The 17860-nt window shown below is 36.7% G+C and overlaps 2 protein-coding genes and 1 non-coding gene across 6 annotated transcripts in view; 2 read left to right on the forward strand and 1 right to left on the reverse strand.

The window, feature by feature from the left end:
* LOC106135681 (mitogen-activated protein kinase kinase kinase 11) overlaps positions 1 to 7910 on the reverse strand; it is a 39109-nt gene extending 31199 nt beyond the window's left edge. For both annotated transcript variants that reach the window (XM_060948217.1, XM_060948216.1), the window contains exon 1: positions 6907 to 7910. In XM_060948217.1, the coding sequence (XP_060804200.1) occupies positions 6907 to 7582 (676 nt within the window). In that variant the 5' untranslated portion in view covers positions 7583 to 7910. The remainder of the gene's footprint in view (positions 1 to 6906) is intronic.
* A 538-nt stretch (positions 7911 to 8448) lies between these two features.
* Trnaq-uug (transfer RNA glutamine (anticodon UUG)) lies at positions 8449 to 8520 on the forward strand. The gene has a single exon. It is a non-coding gene; the product is annotated as a tRNA-Gln (tRNA).
* A 602-nt stretch (positions 8521 to 9122) lies between these two features.
* The window catches only part of LOC106136321 (protein PALS1), a 96199-nt gene continuing 87461 nt past the window's right edge, over positions 9123 to 17860 (forward strand). Inside the window, exons 1-3 of one of the 3 annotated variants that reach the window (XM_060948215.1) lie at positions 9123 to 9501; positions 13633 to 13748; positions 14879 to 14936. In XM_060948215.1, the coding sequence (XP_060804198.1) occupies positions 9366 to 9501; positions 13633 to 13748; positions 14879 to 14936 (310 nt within the window). In that variant the 5' untranslated portion in view covers positions 9123 to 9365. Of the gene's footprint in view, positions 9502 to 13632; positions 13749 to 14878; positions 14937 to 17651; positions 17846 to 17860 lie in introns of those variants that run through there. The other 2 variants (XM_060948213.1, XM_060948214.1) reach the window with 2 other exon arrangements.

Genomic DNA, 17860 nt, shown 5'->3' on the forward strand with positions numbered 1-17860 from the left:
GTTTAAAAATGGAATGAACCGTTTTCATTTAAATTCTATAAGAGACGATTCAGGTGGATCATTTGCGAGGATCAATGATATCCCATTATCAGAGTAAAACCACAAATCCTCTAATCCGATTCTCTCTGGGGATCTCGAGGAGCCCACCCAGTAAAAAAAATCATTAATTTATGGTGTTCCATTGCCATGCAGTCTTTCCAGCAACATTTTCGCACGGCTCGGGATCACACGCAGACGCAGTGCCGAGCCGAGCATGGTACGGGCGACCAAGGTTGCTACAGTACAGGGCACCATTATCGTCGCTTGCTCACCTTATGGATTTAGGCGTTATTTAAAACTTAATTTGATACAATTGATTAATTTGGGATTCTTTTATTAGGCGATGGGCTGACACTTGTATCTTAATTCCATCATTTAGCCATATAGCTGAATGTGGCCTTTCAGTATTTAAGAAACTGTTGGATAAAAAAGTGATAATACTAGTATGTACTTATATTAAAAGTTAATTTGTAGAAAAGCAACATATTTTAGCGCCTTGTTCGCCACAAAATTTGCTACCTAAATGAACGTCAACAGGAAAATGCAAGTGTCAGATTCAATATTGACTTACAACGCCAGGTACAGTTTTCGGTGGTCAGGCCATTGACCATAAACGGTCTCGCGAAACAAACAGTCATGGTGACATGGTAGTAATTTGCACTAGAGTGGAAATTGTGCTCTTATTTAATATCACAATTTAATTATGTTATGAATCATATGATTAGTTCATTTGAATCAACAAAATATATACGCGCGTAGAATATTATAATGTACTTAAATTCAATGACTTATCACCACTCATTTCTTCATTTATTTACATAAAATGATCGGGATGTGACAAACAGGATTATTATGGTTATATTCATTTACCTACATACATGAAATGCACCACACGTTATTTAATTCTCTCTCTCTCTCTCTCATCCTGGCGTTCCCAGTTGCACCCTCATTAAGCCGCGAAGCTTGAGGTCCGCTTTTATGTTGTTTAATGCAAAAATTGGTATTCCTGAAAGGTTATCTGGAAGAGATCGCTTTGAGTGATTAAGCCTATTGCCGCTAGTCTTAATGTCAATTTGATGTAATTTATTATGGTACTATATATAGAGATATTGTATAGTATTCCTAACTCATTTAAAAATCTTGGTTTCGCTTTGGTTAACGCAAATTTATAAATTAGAAAATATCTATTAACTCGGATTTAACCATCAGGTCCCACGGTTCTCCGCACTACATCTGTTAATCAAGTGATTACTATCGCCTTGTATCGATATCTCACTTTTGGGCAATTAAGCTTGCTAAACTTGTCAACATACATAGCTGGCGGGCCTTCTGTGACAGTTCAGATATTTAGGTCATGATTTCCATATCGCGTAATGCGACTTAATTAATGAAACATTGAACCTTGTAGTACTCGACATAAAAGCTGTTATTTAGAACTATGCGATAGCTCCAATGATAATTCCCATTTTTTTTTTAAAACACACAGCACAAAACATAACCTACATTACATTTGCCACTTTACCGCATTTACAATAATGTTATACAAAATATCTAAATAATAGTAATAATGCTTATTGGCAAAAATGGATTGTGCCACTTGAATCGATTTCCAATAACAGTTGTTGGATTAACAGCTGTCTTGCAATTTTACAACGTATCATGTTTCCTGTTTGTTATGGTTGCTCACGTGTGTCAGTACAGTTGAGAACAATAAAAATGAACGTGCCGAGGACCTTTGTTGAGTAAAACACGAGTCTTCATCGGCCGAGCGACGGAAGGCACAATGATCAGGGTTTTACCCACCATCTGCCTTTTTGCATAACTCGTGTATTGAATATATTATAAAGAAATACGTAATAGAATTACCTCCAAGAAGTACCTCGTGAATTCAAACTAGCATGTCTAGACAGTACATAAATCATCCCTTAATTCATAGGGTACATGTGCTATTAAGAATAATTTACAAACACAAAAAATACGTATGTCTGTAACGGCATTAAGTTAAAAACAACATCATTAACTTTCGCAAGATTTTAATGTAGATTTATCATATTTATTTTCGCCTAAAGTAGCAAAATATTTTGTTGAATTTATATTTCTGAGAAATAGGTTACTATTTAAAGTAAAACACGAACTAGGTAAAACTCTTAACTAGTGTTAAATAATTACCAAGATTCTTGTTGATCAATCTCTTGGCTGTAGATGTAGGTATACGAATCAGTCGCAGATTTTCCGAGAAAAAACATCGTTGTACTGAGAATAGACGTGATTTTCTCACGGCCCTCGAAGATGTTATTATGTTTTAATTTATTACTTTACATAATTATAGGTAAGTAAGTACTATTATTAGGTAATGATAAAGCAAATTATATTAAAATCCAATACTACTAAGTCGAAAGTACATTACTCTTTGAAGCCCGTAAACAAATAAGTATTTTTTATTTTGTACAAAAGATGTAAGGTGTGTTCATCTCTACATTACTCATAAAATCAAATGGGGACATGGAACTACATGGTCAACAGAAGAGCCACATTACTGTATCAAGTTGAATAAAACAACACCACGAAATTTTATTTAACTAAGTTTCCTTATTCTTGCGATGCGACAATAAGTCGCAATTAACTTAAAGCACTTAATGTTAAAATTTCTTTGGAAGATTGGATTCAATTATTCTTATTGTAATTGTAAGTACAATTGGCCCATATAAAAAGTATATCAGTTTCATATTGTAGACGTATCGAAGGAATTTTTGATATGGTCCACTGTACTTACATGAATTTAATCTCTAGGGGTCGTCGACACAATATTCGTACCACAATACACTGTCATTGTTCCAAGCATTAGGCAAGTTTGTCTAGCGATTAACTCTGTTTAACGGTACGTACGTTTGGCATATTTTTATGAGGGATTGGGCAAAATTATCTCAACACTTTAATTTCTTTAACTAAGCATGTGGCTTTACATATTGCTGAAAGTTATAGTTTCGCACGATTGGGCAAAATTATCTCAACACTTTAATTTCTTTAACTAAGCATGTGGCTTTACATATTGCTGAAAGTTATAGTTTCGCACTTGATTCAAATTTCGAATATTGCAGTAGGTACATACATAAGAAGGTATTATCTTTTATATGGCCCCTCATCACATTAATTCCAATTTTAGCTAAATGGCTCAAAAATATTTGTAGAAAAAATACTATATAGGATCTGTCTCTGGAAGTTTTGGAGTAAAAAAGTAAAGAAAGGAAGTTTTATTATTATGTCGCATACTTAGTTATATTAAAACCATAATAGCGCGAAGGCCATAAAGCTGTTCTCTGACGCAAGTCCACTCATGTGGTTCAGAGCAAATTTATCAATTGGGCGTGTTAAACCTAGTGTTTCGGAAACATGGTCACGCTGGGGTGCGAAAGGTTAATTTTAGAACCTGGACATATAGGCGACGTTCGACGATCTTTCTATCTATCTATTAAAATATATCTAATCTGGCAAAGTGTCCAGTCAGTCAATTTTAATTCAATATAAGTTCGCTTGCATATTGTTACTTGTCTATTTCATACGCGTATGTACATATTTGTCTAGAGCACTAGTTTTAAATGGAAAAAAGTGTTCAAAATTTCTTCCCACTATTAGCACTGACTTGTTATCAAGAAATTAAGGTTACCTTAATGAGCTAACATGCAACCCTTCGACTTCAAAGTACCGCATTGCAGTCGGCTCAATACGAATAAAATAGTAAAGGAAAAGTTACGACTTCGACCTTAACGAAAGTGGTTGATTCTATGCTTACCTACAAATATGGGTAAGGTCATACAGAAAAAAGCATCGGTGGGAATGTGGAAGGGATATGACTCGTAGCATAAGGTACGAGTTTTGAACCTCACTGCGATTATATATATAAGTATATATAAGTTTAAAATCAATGACTCCTTCCGAATTAACATTGAACACATAAATACATTAGTACGAATGCTAATCGGTTCTTTTTACGGCGAGGGAGAACATTGTGAGTAAATTTGAAAATTCAGGCAAATCGAAATTTTTAAGCTGACCTATGGTGCATTGTGGAAGGGTATTCACGAACTTTGATTGATAAGGCATATGTCTTACTTGCTGCGCCCTGGGGTATCGGTCCCGTGGGAAATTAAGCATTAAAAGTACTTAGTATGTTATTATGTATAAAAGAAGATATAGTGACAGGAATAGAAAAGGAAATACTTAGATGGTTTGATCATGTCGAGAGGATGAATGAAAGCAGGTTGACTAAGCAAATATACCTACGAAGGGAGTGTGAATGGGACTGTTGGAGTGGGACGGCCTAAACGAACGACCTTGATTAAATTAGAGACGTTCCAGCAAAAGTTTAGGTCAAGAGTACACGAAGACGACAAGCTTGCATGAAGAGAGTTATGAATGCGGATGAAGCGAAAAAGTATGCAGGGATTGTGGCAAATGGAATGACGTGGTCTCTGCCTACCTCTCCGGGAAAGAGGCGTAATTTTTGTATGTATGTAGTTTGTTATTCCATCAAAATCCGTTCAATGGATTTTGTGTAAAAGAGTAACAAACAGACATCCTTACTAACTTCATGGCTAACGTTTACATAAGAACCCCTTGATTTCAGAGGGCCATTATCTAATTTTGTAAACCAAATCGTTTTTGTCATAAAAAATATTATCTGCAAGATAATCCACGAATCCTACCAAAATCATTAACACATACACACGTTTTACAGGTTTATGTCTTAAAAGGGTTGACAGAACCCATTTGAATCACAAGACTTGATGGTCATTTTGGCCAAGTGAAGTTCAGTGATGGAATTGTCATTCTAAGATATTGACAGATTGCAAGCCTAACACCTCATAGAAATATTCTAATCCTTACTTTAGTACCTATATGTGTAGTGTAAACTTTAAGTGACTAGAAGCAGCAAGTGAATACAAAATGTCTTTTTCTTTGTATGTTCATTACTCTTCCACGCAAATACACTAAGAGGATTTGATTATGTAACATTTTACGGTAGTAGCTTTTTACTTTATCAGAATAACAAAGAGCAACAATTTACAAAAGAGCAAAGTTGTGGTCTAGCAACACATAATTATCTAGATAATTATAAGTCATATAGTTTTTACTACGCTTTTTTATATTACAGCAAAGAATAACAGTCCATAATTAATAGAGAATTGGATATTTTGGAAATCAGTTGTGATATTATATATAAATATCTAGGTAAGTTAGTACTTACCTTTATTTACCTGGTTTTTTCAAATTAGATTGTAAGATAGATATACATAGGTGCAGTATGTGTGTTTAAGAAAACAATAGACAATTGTTATAACAACAGACCAACATAACCAAGACTAATTAGGGGACAATTATATCAATCACATGTGGACAAGAAAATTGGCAGTTTGAAATAAAATCATATGTTATCGGTTAGCCTGATTGGAACTGTTAGGTGTGTAGGTGGGCACAAAAAGTGTTGTGGGAAGAACAATATTACTTAGTGTTGCATAAGGATATATCAATATTTTACAAAGAATCTACTACACATACATATAATCACACCTTAATCTCTTACTGGGCAGACAGACCCGTAAAGACCCAAAGGCCACATCATCTGTATGGATCAATGATGGAAGTGAGATTTAAATTGTGATAGGTTGGTAGCCTCTTTCCCTAAAGGAATAATCCCAAATCCATCCATTCGTCTTTATGACATCCATGGGAAGGAGGCGAAGTGTTCCTTTTCAAAAGTGCTAGAAACCACAAGGCAAAAATCAAATATAAGAATAATTATTATTTCATTCTTAATTGTTGCTTGGTACCAGTTAGTAATGTTCCATTTTGCAGTAACTAGAGTTTGCAATTTACAATAGTTTTGATTATTTTCATTAACATAATGCTTTCATCAACAAAATCAGTCTGCACACTTTTTCCCAGATATTTCTGTCAGTCATGTAAGCCTATTCCTATACCCATTGCAATGCAAATTAAGAATTTCTAATTTACAAAATAAAATAATTAGTAGGTACAATCAACTTAGAGGACACTCCAGGAAACTTTTTAAATTTCAGCACACTAGCAACTTCAAAACTCACTTTTTGCCAAACTGTGTCATGCAAATGTGGAACTCCACCTGAGACAGTGGTGTCAACACTTTTAAAAATCAACTAAACAAACATTTAAAAATACAAGTGTAGTGATATACACACATCAGCTTTAAGCTGCTAAAACACTAACAAATAAATTATTATCAGTCAATTCTCTTAGAAAAGCCAAATGATAGAAATGAAATTGAAGAATGCGGGTTTGTGATTACAATAACAACTGATAACATACCATGCAGGGTTTGACCTTCACATTCAGGATGTGCCAGTTTCAAGGATGTCTGTCTGTCACATTCTGCTGTTTTACTGATAAGTATATTACTTACTATTGTAACCATAACAAAATAAAAAAAATACAAGCATTTTTTCTCCCTCTCTTTCTTTTAAATTTTTTTTGGCTCTCCTCTCCTCCTTCATAGTTTATTATTTGGACAGATAACATCCCATCTTTGTAATTCAGAATTTGCTGCAAACATTCTAAATTTTAAAACTGTTACACAAGCTTATGATAAAATACTGGTCCTCCTCTGTAATATTTATTATATTATTAGGAGGCATAACATCAAATCTTTGCAATTTGGGTGTATAATAAAGTTAAATGTCAGGTTTTCAAAGCTTGTCATCCTAGACAAACTTTCAAATCTAATCTTACTTGGTCAATTCATTTCATTGCTGTGGCTGTTTTGTGAAAAATCCTAATACCCATATTCCTTAAAATAGTAATTTGTTTCACAATTGAATAAATAGTACAACTTACCATTTGAACTTTTTAAGTCCCGATGAATGAGTGCCATAGGTGCACCACAGTGTAGGTAGGCCATACCTTGTGCTACCTGTATCGCCCAGTCCACCAAGATGCCTGGACGGATCTTCCTGCCTGATAACACCCGGTTCAACGGTCCGCCACGTGCATACTCCATCACCAAACACAAATTAGGCGCTTCTAAACACACGCCTTTCAAAGACACTATATTCTCATGCTGTAACACCCAAAACAGTCTCGCTTCTTGCAAAACGCTTTCCTTGATAACTTCAATGTCTTCATTCGCATCCTGGCGCGCCGCCTTGACAGCCACCACCTCATCGTTCCAGTAACCGCGGTACACTTTACCGAATCCACCCACACCGATCACTTCCTCTAGCTTGAGCTCACTGAACGTCACGCGGGGTGGCTCCACCGACAATGGATCCTCTTCTGTCACGTACACTGCAGGGAAGATGCCAACTCTGTCCCCGATTTTGCCCGTCCACCAACCTTCATCGCCCGATATGTTTGAGTCCTTGGATAAGACTTCGACGATCTCACCCCTCCGTAAGGAGAGTTCGTCCTCGCCCTGCGCCACATAGTCGTAGACGGCGGTAAACAGAGGGAACGGTGGTCGTTCATCCTCTGCCGCCATGGCCGCGCGGCCAGCCGCAGGCCGCGGCGGCATTACCCCGGCCGCGCCCCCATCTCGCCTCTCCTCTTCTTTCAAGCACCCTGACACTGCTGCAACCTCCACGTACCACCGCACATAACGCTACAAAACAACGTTTGGTTATGATCACCGTATTATTCCGCCATCTTTGTTTCCAACATCGATCATGGCAGTGTTGTAGAAAAGAGTACACTCTAAAGATTTTAACTTATTTATTAGCGCATTCACCACGACAACTTTTGTTTATTTTAAGGCAGCCTTTCGCTGTGATGGTGTTAATTATTTTCCATTTATCTATCACGGTTTCAGATAGAACGATGGAATGACAACCATACAACAGCGAAGTCAGTGACAAACTGACATTTTATTTAATGTTGCAAGTTTTGACAACTTACCACAGAAATTATGAAATTAGGTAGTTGTGTGAAGAGTGGAAGCAATTTCTAAAATTTTGAAATATTAATTTATGTTTATTTTGTTGCTCTGCATTGTTAAAGCTACTTGAATCACAAAAGAAGTTAGACAAAAAAAAATAAACTTGTGTTTTTTTTAGAATGAACAAAAATACGTCCACTTCGCTTTTTCATACTGGCAACAAAATTAACGGAATAGTTTATTTACACTGTCACAGATGGCAGTATTTAGTCTTTTATTCAAAGCTTTTATTTAACATAACGCCATCTTCAGCGAGCACGTGGAAACAAATAAATGCTTTCCAAAAAAATTTAATGTAACTTAGTATTTTATTTTACTTTCTGTTTCGATTATTGTTAACAATATCTAATTATATGTAAAAATAAAATTAAAAAAAACTAAAATGTACTTATCGCACATAATATTATTTGATAATTTAACGACAAATTTCAACTACATAGTCAATCGGTCCCATGGTGTAATGGTTAGCACTCTGGACTTTGAATCCAGCGATCCGAGTTCAAATCTCGGTGGGACCTGCCAGAGAAATCAATCTCGACAGATTGTTCTCTTTTTTTTACTAAATTCTTTCCTGATTATTGTTTTAATTTTTTTAAAGTACGCTTCATTTATGTTCCATTATATAAAAAACAAAAAATAAACAACATTCGTAAACCACGTGAATTCGAAGGAGGCGACTGTGGGAGTTTGAAGGGATGCTGGGTAGGGAGCATTATTGATCGCGTGAAAATGGGATGGTCGTATCCATTCGCGGCGAACACCCAGCCCGCGGACGTGGGACCGCTTTCCAATCTCCAAAACACGCTTATACGCCTTAAACTCTAGTTTAATAAACCAAAAAAACCTGTACAAAACCAAGTAAATGCACCTGTGTATAAAAACAAAAATTTAGTAAGCAATATTATTGAAAACTCGGTGGAAATTTGTCGCGTTAACACAAAACATTAAAATGTGACATGACAGTGTAAGAGCGGAAAAAAGGTCCATCGATAACCGAATAGCTGTGAAACATGTGAATATCGTACAAAACGTGAACCTATCAATAAAAAATGTGATAAGATTTGTTTCAATGTCCTTTTGGTGTTTCATTTAGTTGCTGTTTTACTGAAGTCAAGGATATCATGGCCGATTTTCTATCACCTGGTTAATTTTGGTATTATGTGTAAATATAGATACAAAATGTGTTGTTCGAAGAGTATTTTGAAGAATAAATTTTGCCTGAAGTGGTGTTGGCGAAAACGTTGGCCGGGCTCCGAAGTATTTGGGATCCTTTCGCCCCAAGTTCGCTCAATAAATAAATTTTCGTAGCCGTTCAAGAATTTAGAAATATAATTAAGTAGAGAGATAAGAAATAGCACTCAAAATGAATTCTTTCAACGCGCCGACCACGCAAATAAATGCGATAGACAAAATGACAACAGTTAAATGCAAGTCTGTGGATTTAGAAGGATATGTCATTATAGTGGTGCAAACTAAGGATAATAAAGTAAAACTGTATGGTAAGTTAAATTTCTTCACAGTCGTTGCCATCAATTTTAGAATCACTTACCATGATTTATCTTCCTACAGCCCCATAAAAAGCTTAACCCACCCAAGGCCTTGTCTATTCTGTCGGTTATAATAACACGATAATATACGCACGTATATCATGTAAGTACTTACAGTCCACTATTATTATCTGAAAATCCGATTGTCGGATAACCCGAAACTGTCAAAAAGTGAAAAGTACAAAAAGAGCATTTCTCGAAATGTAAAATGAGATTGGTACGAAGTCGCGTTTTATACCTGAAACAAACATAAAAATCTAAAACTCCTCAATACGGTGATCGTATCCTAGAATACCTTTGTTACGTGGTTTCCTAGTGGACTTTCAATACGAGACTAAGTGTTTGTGTTCTTTGACAGCTTTTTATGTACCTACATAGCTTGACAGCCTCAGCCTTAATGGAATGACCCAGTAAATGATGGAGTTGTCTTAAACTGCATACATTCAGTCATGTCTTTTTCCGAAGAGGATGACAGAGAGCTTTTCACTTGCCACCATCCCTACATACTTTTTTGTTTCATCAATATCCATAAATATCTCCATGCAGGCTCGTCGTTTAGGGTGCTACAGACCCTTGACATTATCTTACTTTCACCTGCCAGAACAGATTTAAAATAAGATATTGTCATCAATCCTCTCGTTTTACTCCTAGTCATCTCGTCTTCACCTTATTGGTGAGTAGTGGGAGTACTATGATAGTGATCCTGGAATAAGTAAGTTTTTAAACGTGACCTCCCGTCCGAGCTTCGCTACCTTTGCAGGGGAATGTAAACTTTAATGGATAATGATATCTCATTCAGTTATCTTCACTGTAAGAGTTAGCGAATAATATTTCTCGGAAAAGAATCATTGGAATATGGCTAGCCACGGTGGATAAGCATTAAATTTTGTCCACGGCATTAAAGAAATCATTCCACTTCTTGTCCGAGGATGTCGTAAAAGGTAGCAAACCAAATACATACGTAATTATTATCAAGTGGAGTGGAGGAGTGAGCTGTTTTCGCATTATCTTTCCCTAACAATGCACTCTTTTCCATATAAATGTCATGTACATTTCAACTGTCCAGCAGAAATGTAGAGAAAATTACATCACCACTTTTAAAGGGGAGTCTAGAAGATTGGGTAAATTTCTAGGATTTGTTAACATTTGTGGAGGTATGTAACATTTGTGGAGGTATGTTAGCAGCAAAAGCTAACTTAAGAATGCAAGAGGTTATAGATGAAGATGTGAATGAAGCACGTAAGGAATATAAGAAAATGAAAGATTTGGTTAAGAAAGCTGTGATTAGAAAGAAAGAAGAGTATAAAGAGGATTTTGATAAAAGGCTATCAGAAGACTTTCAGTCAAATCTGAAAGTATTCTGGAAATCCGTAAGGTCAGCCCGAGGAAATACTATAACCAGAGAGCTGACTAGGATCAGATGCCAGGATGGTAGCGTTGTGAAAGGAGAAGAATGTGTACTAAAGATATGGAAGGACTATTTTGAAAGTTTATTTGAAAAAAAGGAAGGAAATAAGAAAGATTACTGCTATAGCGAAGAAAAAGAGAATGAGATGGAAGGCGAAATTGAAATGTTCGAAATTGTGGAAGCACTTAAGAGTATGAAAGCGGGAAAGGCTGCTGGGTGTGATAGAGTGTCGGTCGAGATGCTTAAAGCAGGAAAAGGCGTAGTAGCTAGTCAGTTGTACTGCCTTTTCAATTTGTGTTGGAGAAGCGGCCGAGTACCAAAAGATTGGTGTAAGGCTGTTATCGTGCCACTTTACAAAGGAAAAGGGTCACAGCTGGACTGCAAAAATTATCGTGGTATAAGCCTGCTTAGCGTCGTCGGCAAATTGTATGCTAAGGTATTGATTAATAGAGTCAGGAATGAAACTGATGACAAAATATGGGATGCTCAAGCGGGATTTCGAAAGGGAATGGGATGTACTGATCAGGTCTTTTCCTTGCGGTGCATAGCCGAAAAGTTTTTGGCCAAGAGTCAAAAAGTCTATTGCACATTCGTAGATCTGGAAAAGGCCTATGACAGAGTTGAGAGGAATGAATTGTGGTCAGCACTTTCTATGCATGGGGTGAGCAGTCTCTTAATACGAGCACTGAAATCCTTATATGAGGATTCGAGTGCTTGTGTCAGGATAAACGGAGCGCACACTGAGTGGTTTAAGATTGAGAAAGGCGTTAGGCAAGGATGTGTTGCGTCACCGTGGCTGTTCAACCTATTTATGGATAGCTGTCTGACAGATTTGAAAGAGTCTAAAAGTGGATTAAGGATGAATGAGTTACTCGTCAAATGTCTGCTCTATGCCGACGATCAGGTTATACTGGCGTCATCAGCGGAGGAGTTACAGGAGATGGTAAACTGTATGCATGAAGCTTTAAAAGAGAAAGGAATGAAAGTGAACGTAAGTAAAACTAAAACACTGGTTTTTGAAATGGAGAAAGAAATGACAGCATGTAATATTTTGATTGGAGGAGAAAAAGTGGAGCAAGTGAAAGAGTTTGTATATCTAGGATCAAAGTTTACATCAGATGGCAAGTATGATAGTGATATTGAAAGGAGAGTGAACGCGGGGAACATGGTGAATGGAGCTTTGCATGCCTTTATGAGCAGTCAGAAACTATCCAAAAAGGCTCGACTGGCTGTGCACAGGGGCGTGTTGGTCCCGACATTAATGTATGGGAGTGAAAGTTGGGTATGGCAAAAGAAGCATGAAAGCAGAATAAATGCAGTGGAAATGAGAGCGTTAAGGAGTATGATGGGTGTGAAATTGAGTGACAGGATAAGGAACAGCGTGATACGGGAATGTTGTGATGTGAAAGAAGATGTAGTTACAGGAATAGAAAAGGGTATGTTAAGATGGTTCGGTCATGTGGAGAGGATGAATGAAAGCAGGTTGACTAAGCAGATATACAAGGAGAGTGTGGAGGGAAAGGTCGGAGTGGGAAGACCTAGACGAACGTATCTTGATCAAATTAAGGACGTCCTGGTAAAGGGTCAGGTCAAAAGTACCCGAAACCGCCGAGCTTGTATGAAGAGAGTTATGAATGTGGACGAAGCGAAAGAAGTATGCAGAGATCGTGGCAAGTGGAAAGAGGTAGTCTCTGCCTACCCCTCCGGGAAAGAGGCGTGATTTTATGTATGTATGTATGTATGTATGTAACAAGAATGTAGGTAAGAGCACATACAAACATAGGTCAGTGCTTACGTAGCTTTGAACGATATGCAAAAATTCAAAAAAGCTAATCTGAAGCGAGACTATGAAATTTCCATACGACAATTCATGATTAGGTGAAGGTAGGAAAGATCTTTTTTCCTGGGATTTAGACGATTTACTCTTCGAAGAGTTCCAAATATATAATAATGGAGTACAATTCTAAACCATAATTTACGAACAGAGACACTACTCATAAAAGGGAAACTAATACATTTTCTGAACTTTTTCAATTATTTTAATCCCAATGATCTCACTTGGAATTGCTTATGTTTACTGCGAATTAAAAAAAATACATCGTGAGTATTGTATTGTATCCCGTCGATAATTCTATTAAATAGGACGAAAAACATAAAAAAAGTATTATATGGGCATTATAAATTGATATAATTCCGTTATGTAGCCGACTGTATCATTTATGAATTTTACTATGGCTTACTCGCAGGCTACTGTCATTGAATAAATTGACTTACCTACTCCTGTTGATTGGTAAATAGAGGTGTAGCGGTGTAACGTGGGCGGCGCAGATCACTTTTCCATTTGGAGTAAAGGCAATATGAAAAATACGAAGCTCACATGAACGTTTTTACACCTACTTTTTTTGTTAAACTTATAGCACTATCCATTTTTATTGGATATTTTTTTACTGGCACTATCTAGTATTTCCGCGTTTCTAAGGGAATTATAGTTAAGATTCTGTTAGAGTTGAGTTGAATTCAGATTTCAGATTTTACGACCTACAGTTTCGGCTGTGCGTTATTTATCAACTAGTCAGTAACTTATAATCACAGACATGTTTTCGTCCTTTACTTCACCCTGGGCTTCTCACAAGATGGGAGATAGACTTTTACTAATTTATTGTTTTCCTGTTCAGGATCACCATCTGCGGGAAACTGGGATAACCTGGAGCTGGCGGACGAGATCATGGACGTGAACGAGACGAGGCTCGAGGATATGACTAGGGCAGAAGTCCTGGGTCATATACACGAGGTAAGTTAATTGATCAATTGAAATTCCTTCTGCTTTTCTCCGCAATAGTCACGTCAATTTTCAATTTCAATTGACCCAGAAAAGATCCTTGGATCATGGTCTCAGCGGATATTTTAACCGTACCTAGTCTTATATTTTAACCACTCTACCATCGACGCTTCCAAGCTTGCTATTCCCGTTCGCCCCAAATGCTCCGCAATTAGGGCACTTCCTGCCCTTTGCTCGGACTTCCGACTCCAGCAACAGGTCTACAATTTATGGGCTCATTCCCTTTAGTTATATTTATTGAAAATGTTTGAACAGTATAGATAAATAAATAGTAGCAGCTGAGTGCTGGTTCTGTCTGTCCGTAACGGATAAAGGCGTTATATGTGTAGGTATGTATGTTAATGTAGTAATTGTGATTAAATTATATAAAAAATTAGAAATACCTACTTACTCATATGTTTAGTCTAAACATGTAAAATGCAGAGAATATAATTTGGAATCGAAGAACAAAAATATGTTGCACCTTTGCTTGTGATGGAAATGGATCCTACTCGTATGGTGCCAAAAAACACTAACATTTGCCTAATTTATAAGTAGGGTTGGGGTCAGGTAAGCAGCATATGGTAAAAACTCCTTGATAAAGCACTACTATTACTATCTATATATCTAATAAGTAAAATTTCGCTATAATGATTGAGAATATATAATCCCTAGGTTATTATGTGCATTGTGCATGTTTCAAACGGTTCCTAAACAGAGTCGGATTTGTACCATTTGGCGGAACGGTCCCGCAATCAGGTCATTTCCTGCATTTCCCCGACCTTCCAATTCTGTTCAACAGGTACTCATATGAGTTTGAGGTATTATTTATACTTAAGTACTTATTTACCACTTCGCTTTTGCGTACGCTTGAAATTTTGAAGATAAGATATGAAAAATAATTTTGGGAAAAATATTTATAAAAATTTATCGTCTCAAAGTGAATTTTCGCGTTTTGAATAGAAAATATTGGAACTTTGTGAATAGATGTTTTTACAAAGTGGTAAACATTATCTTTTAGATTTCAACATAAGTACATAGGTACATCTACCTGTTGATACGACGGACATACAAATTAAACTTTATCTTTTTTATTGTTGCAGTGCATTTCGTCGTGCGTGATCAAGCTGCGTGTGAAGAGACGCAGTGAGACCAAATTATGTAAGTACATGGAAATTTATCAAGGAAGGTGTGAGAATGAGTGCTGACTCCTAATGAGAGAGTGATGAGTGATTGTTCGACAGACGACGTGCAGTCAAAACCTGCGGCCAATATTCTAGGCGTAATTTTAAGCTCACATTTGGTTGTTTGAGTTCCTGCGTTAGGGGTTTTGGAAAGTAACGTAAGAAATCCGAAAAAGAGTGGAATGGATAGCGTTAAGGAAAACATGAGTAAAAAAGGAGTGCCTAGTAGTGATGGCAAGTGATTGAATAATTTAGAAGAAACATGACTGCCGATGCTGACTATACGAGTAGGTTTGTGATAAGGCACCAAAGATTGTCGAGAAGCACAAAGAAAGAATTTCCGGAATTTTCACTGGAACCGGATTAAGAACGAAATTCCGCGGTTTACGCTTATGGGCTTAGACAAATAATCAGAAAAAAGGTCACTTTTCACTTTAACTTGACAACGGATTGAATTTAGGACTTAACTGACTAAAGAGATCAAAGTTTTGCGTCGTCTCTGGGCAAGTTTAGGCTGTCATGTGAAATATTCGTAGGAATATGAAATTGGAATTCCAGTATGTCCCGTATCCATCTGAAATCATTCACACCATCGTGTCACGTATTACCTACCTACACCGCAACAAATCGTAGATTGTCATCATTCCTTGTTTAACCATCAACGTGTTGTACGAGCCTGATTTCCCACGATTTTATAATATATAATTTATTTAGGTATGTCGCATTACTTACATATTTAGAATAGATTTATTTTCAAAATTGGATACAAGGTATCTCTTATTGACGTCACATCACTTCAATCTAATTATAACTACTACCGCTTCCAAAGCGCATGTGTAGAAAAAGCAGCGGAACAAACTACACTGCAGCATTTTCACCGGACGTCAATTTACAAATGTAGATCTCTTAAATCTAAATCGTGGACGAATGCACATTGTCTACATTAAAAAACTTGAATTAATGTAGAACTAATTTTATTTTAATGTAGAATACTATTAAGGTTGAGAAAGTACTTTAAGGGTAGTCCCGATTCAATATGGGTTAGGTTCCGCTCTAAAGGTTGAGGAGGTCAGACTTCGTGTAGTACATATGCAGACTTTCTCCACCAAGATGATGATGACTGAACAGTGACCAGGACTAACGCGAAAAGGACGAAAAATATAAACCTGTCATTTTTTCCAGTGAACAAAAGAATTCTAGTATCAGTTCCTTGCTTTCCTCGCAAACTTCAGCTCACGAAGTGCACTTGTTATGTTAGTGATGCTTGTTGTTTCTTGGGGCACCGCAACGTGTAGAGATATATCTTAACCTACTTAAAAAAAGAGCTTTTTTTAATTCGACCCGTGTATGTATTGCGAATACTCTATGTACGAGCTTTTCTCAAAGAGTTTTCATCCCTTTTTAATTAGATTTTCCTTATTGAATAATGAAAGATGTAAGAATCTGATCATGATCTTTAGAGGAAAACCATCAAAATCTTTAACAACAATCAATCGAGGAGGAATCTTAAAGGCTACCAATATTTCTTTATTTTTTTACATTTTGAAGTATAGTGCTTTCAGGTATGTTCTATTTTGTTTTCATTTTGTCCGCGAGTCCAGGCCAATTTGTCGCAAATCCCAAGGTAAAATTTCTTTTTTAAAAAGAAAATAAATTCCCAAGGTCAAAAAGCATTAAAAGAAAGTTAAAGTACATATTTATTAACAGAATAGTCCTATTCAATATTATCTGTATACCAACTTATATATGGACTTATAGTTTTGAACTGTGTAAGTGCTTAATTTATTTCATTACAATGATTACCAACAACAAAATTAAAAGTTCCTCTTAAATTGTATAACAGAAAAGTGAATTTGAATGAATTATTAGTAAAAGGAAAGGGTATTTCACAGCACGTTAATGCGATGATTGCGCTCTTTGCAAGTGTACAGTACACGTAATATGATTACTGGCGACTCCGAGTGGCTTCCACGGAAAACCAATTTCAGGAAAATTTACTAGGGCAGTCCTCTGTCCAAGGCGTAAAGTTCAAAATCCAATAACTCAATTGTGTTATACACTACGCGACGTTCCAAACGTAGCTATACGGCCAAAAGTGCGCGTGTAAAATCACGTATGTTTGTTATAACGACAAGGTTGTTAAATCGTACAGTTTTATTGCACTGTTAGAACGTTGTCGCAGCACCTATTTTGAACCAAAGTTGCATTTTCGTGCAATTGTGCGCACCCGCTACGTTTTCGCTCGGACATAGCAGCCTTAGAGGTTATATTATGTGATGTTGCCAGCGGAAAGGTTTTTCCATAACGATAGCAGCAACAATGTATGACTTTTTGAGCGTTTTAGCAAGTTTTTTTATCTAACTTATCTTCATTACTAGGTTTTGGTCTCTATCTCTAGTACCTAGATCTGTATCTCGACATTTACATTTTTTTAAAAATTAAATAGTGTGTCTTTTATAAAAATTCTGATGAATCTAACCGGGACTAACATCAGAAAGCAGGAGAAGGACTTGTTAGGTCGAAATCAAAAAGCATTGAGAATTTCTTGTGAAATGAAACAACAATCGAGAGAGAACCTCTTTTCCACCGTAGTCAGTCAGCACTTACATTTACAGCCATTAAGGAAATGAGAATCATTACTTGGCAACACTGAATCACACGGCGCGACAGAGAGGGAAAACTGGTTTGAGAGTACCGCGGGCCTCCGTACACAGCAGTGTTTTCCAGTTGAAGTCGATATTATTAACAACAATTACTCATGTTGTGTTAAACTGTGTTTAAACATGCCAGTGTTTGGTAGTTGATAGTTAAGCAGCCGTGTCCGCAGTGATTGTGTCGTGGTGTGTGTAGAAAGTGATTGGTCACCAAGTTCTGGTTCTCATAAAGGTGAGTGAACTTGGC

Source organism: Amyelois transitella, chromosome 15 (assembly GCF_032362555.1).
Source record: "Amyelois transitella isolate CPQ chromosome 15, ilAmyTran1.1, whole genome shotgun sequence".
Lineage (NCBI taxonomy): Eukaryota > Metazoa > Arthropoda > Insecta > Lepidoptera > Pyralidae > Amyelois > Amyelois transitella.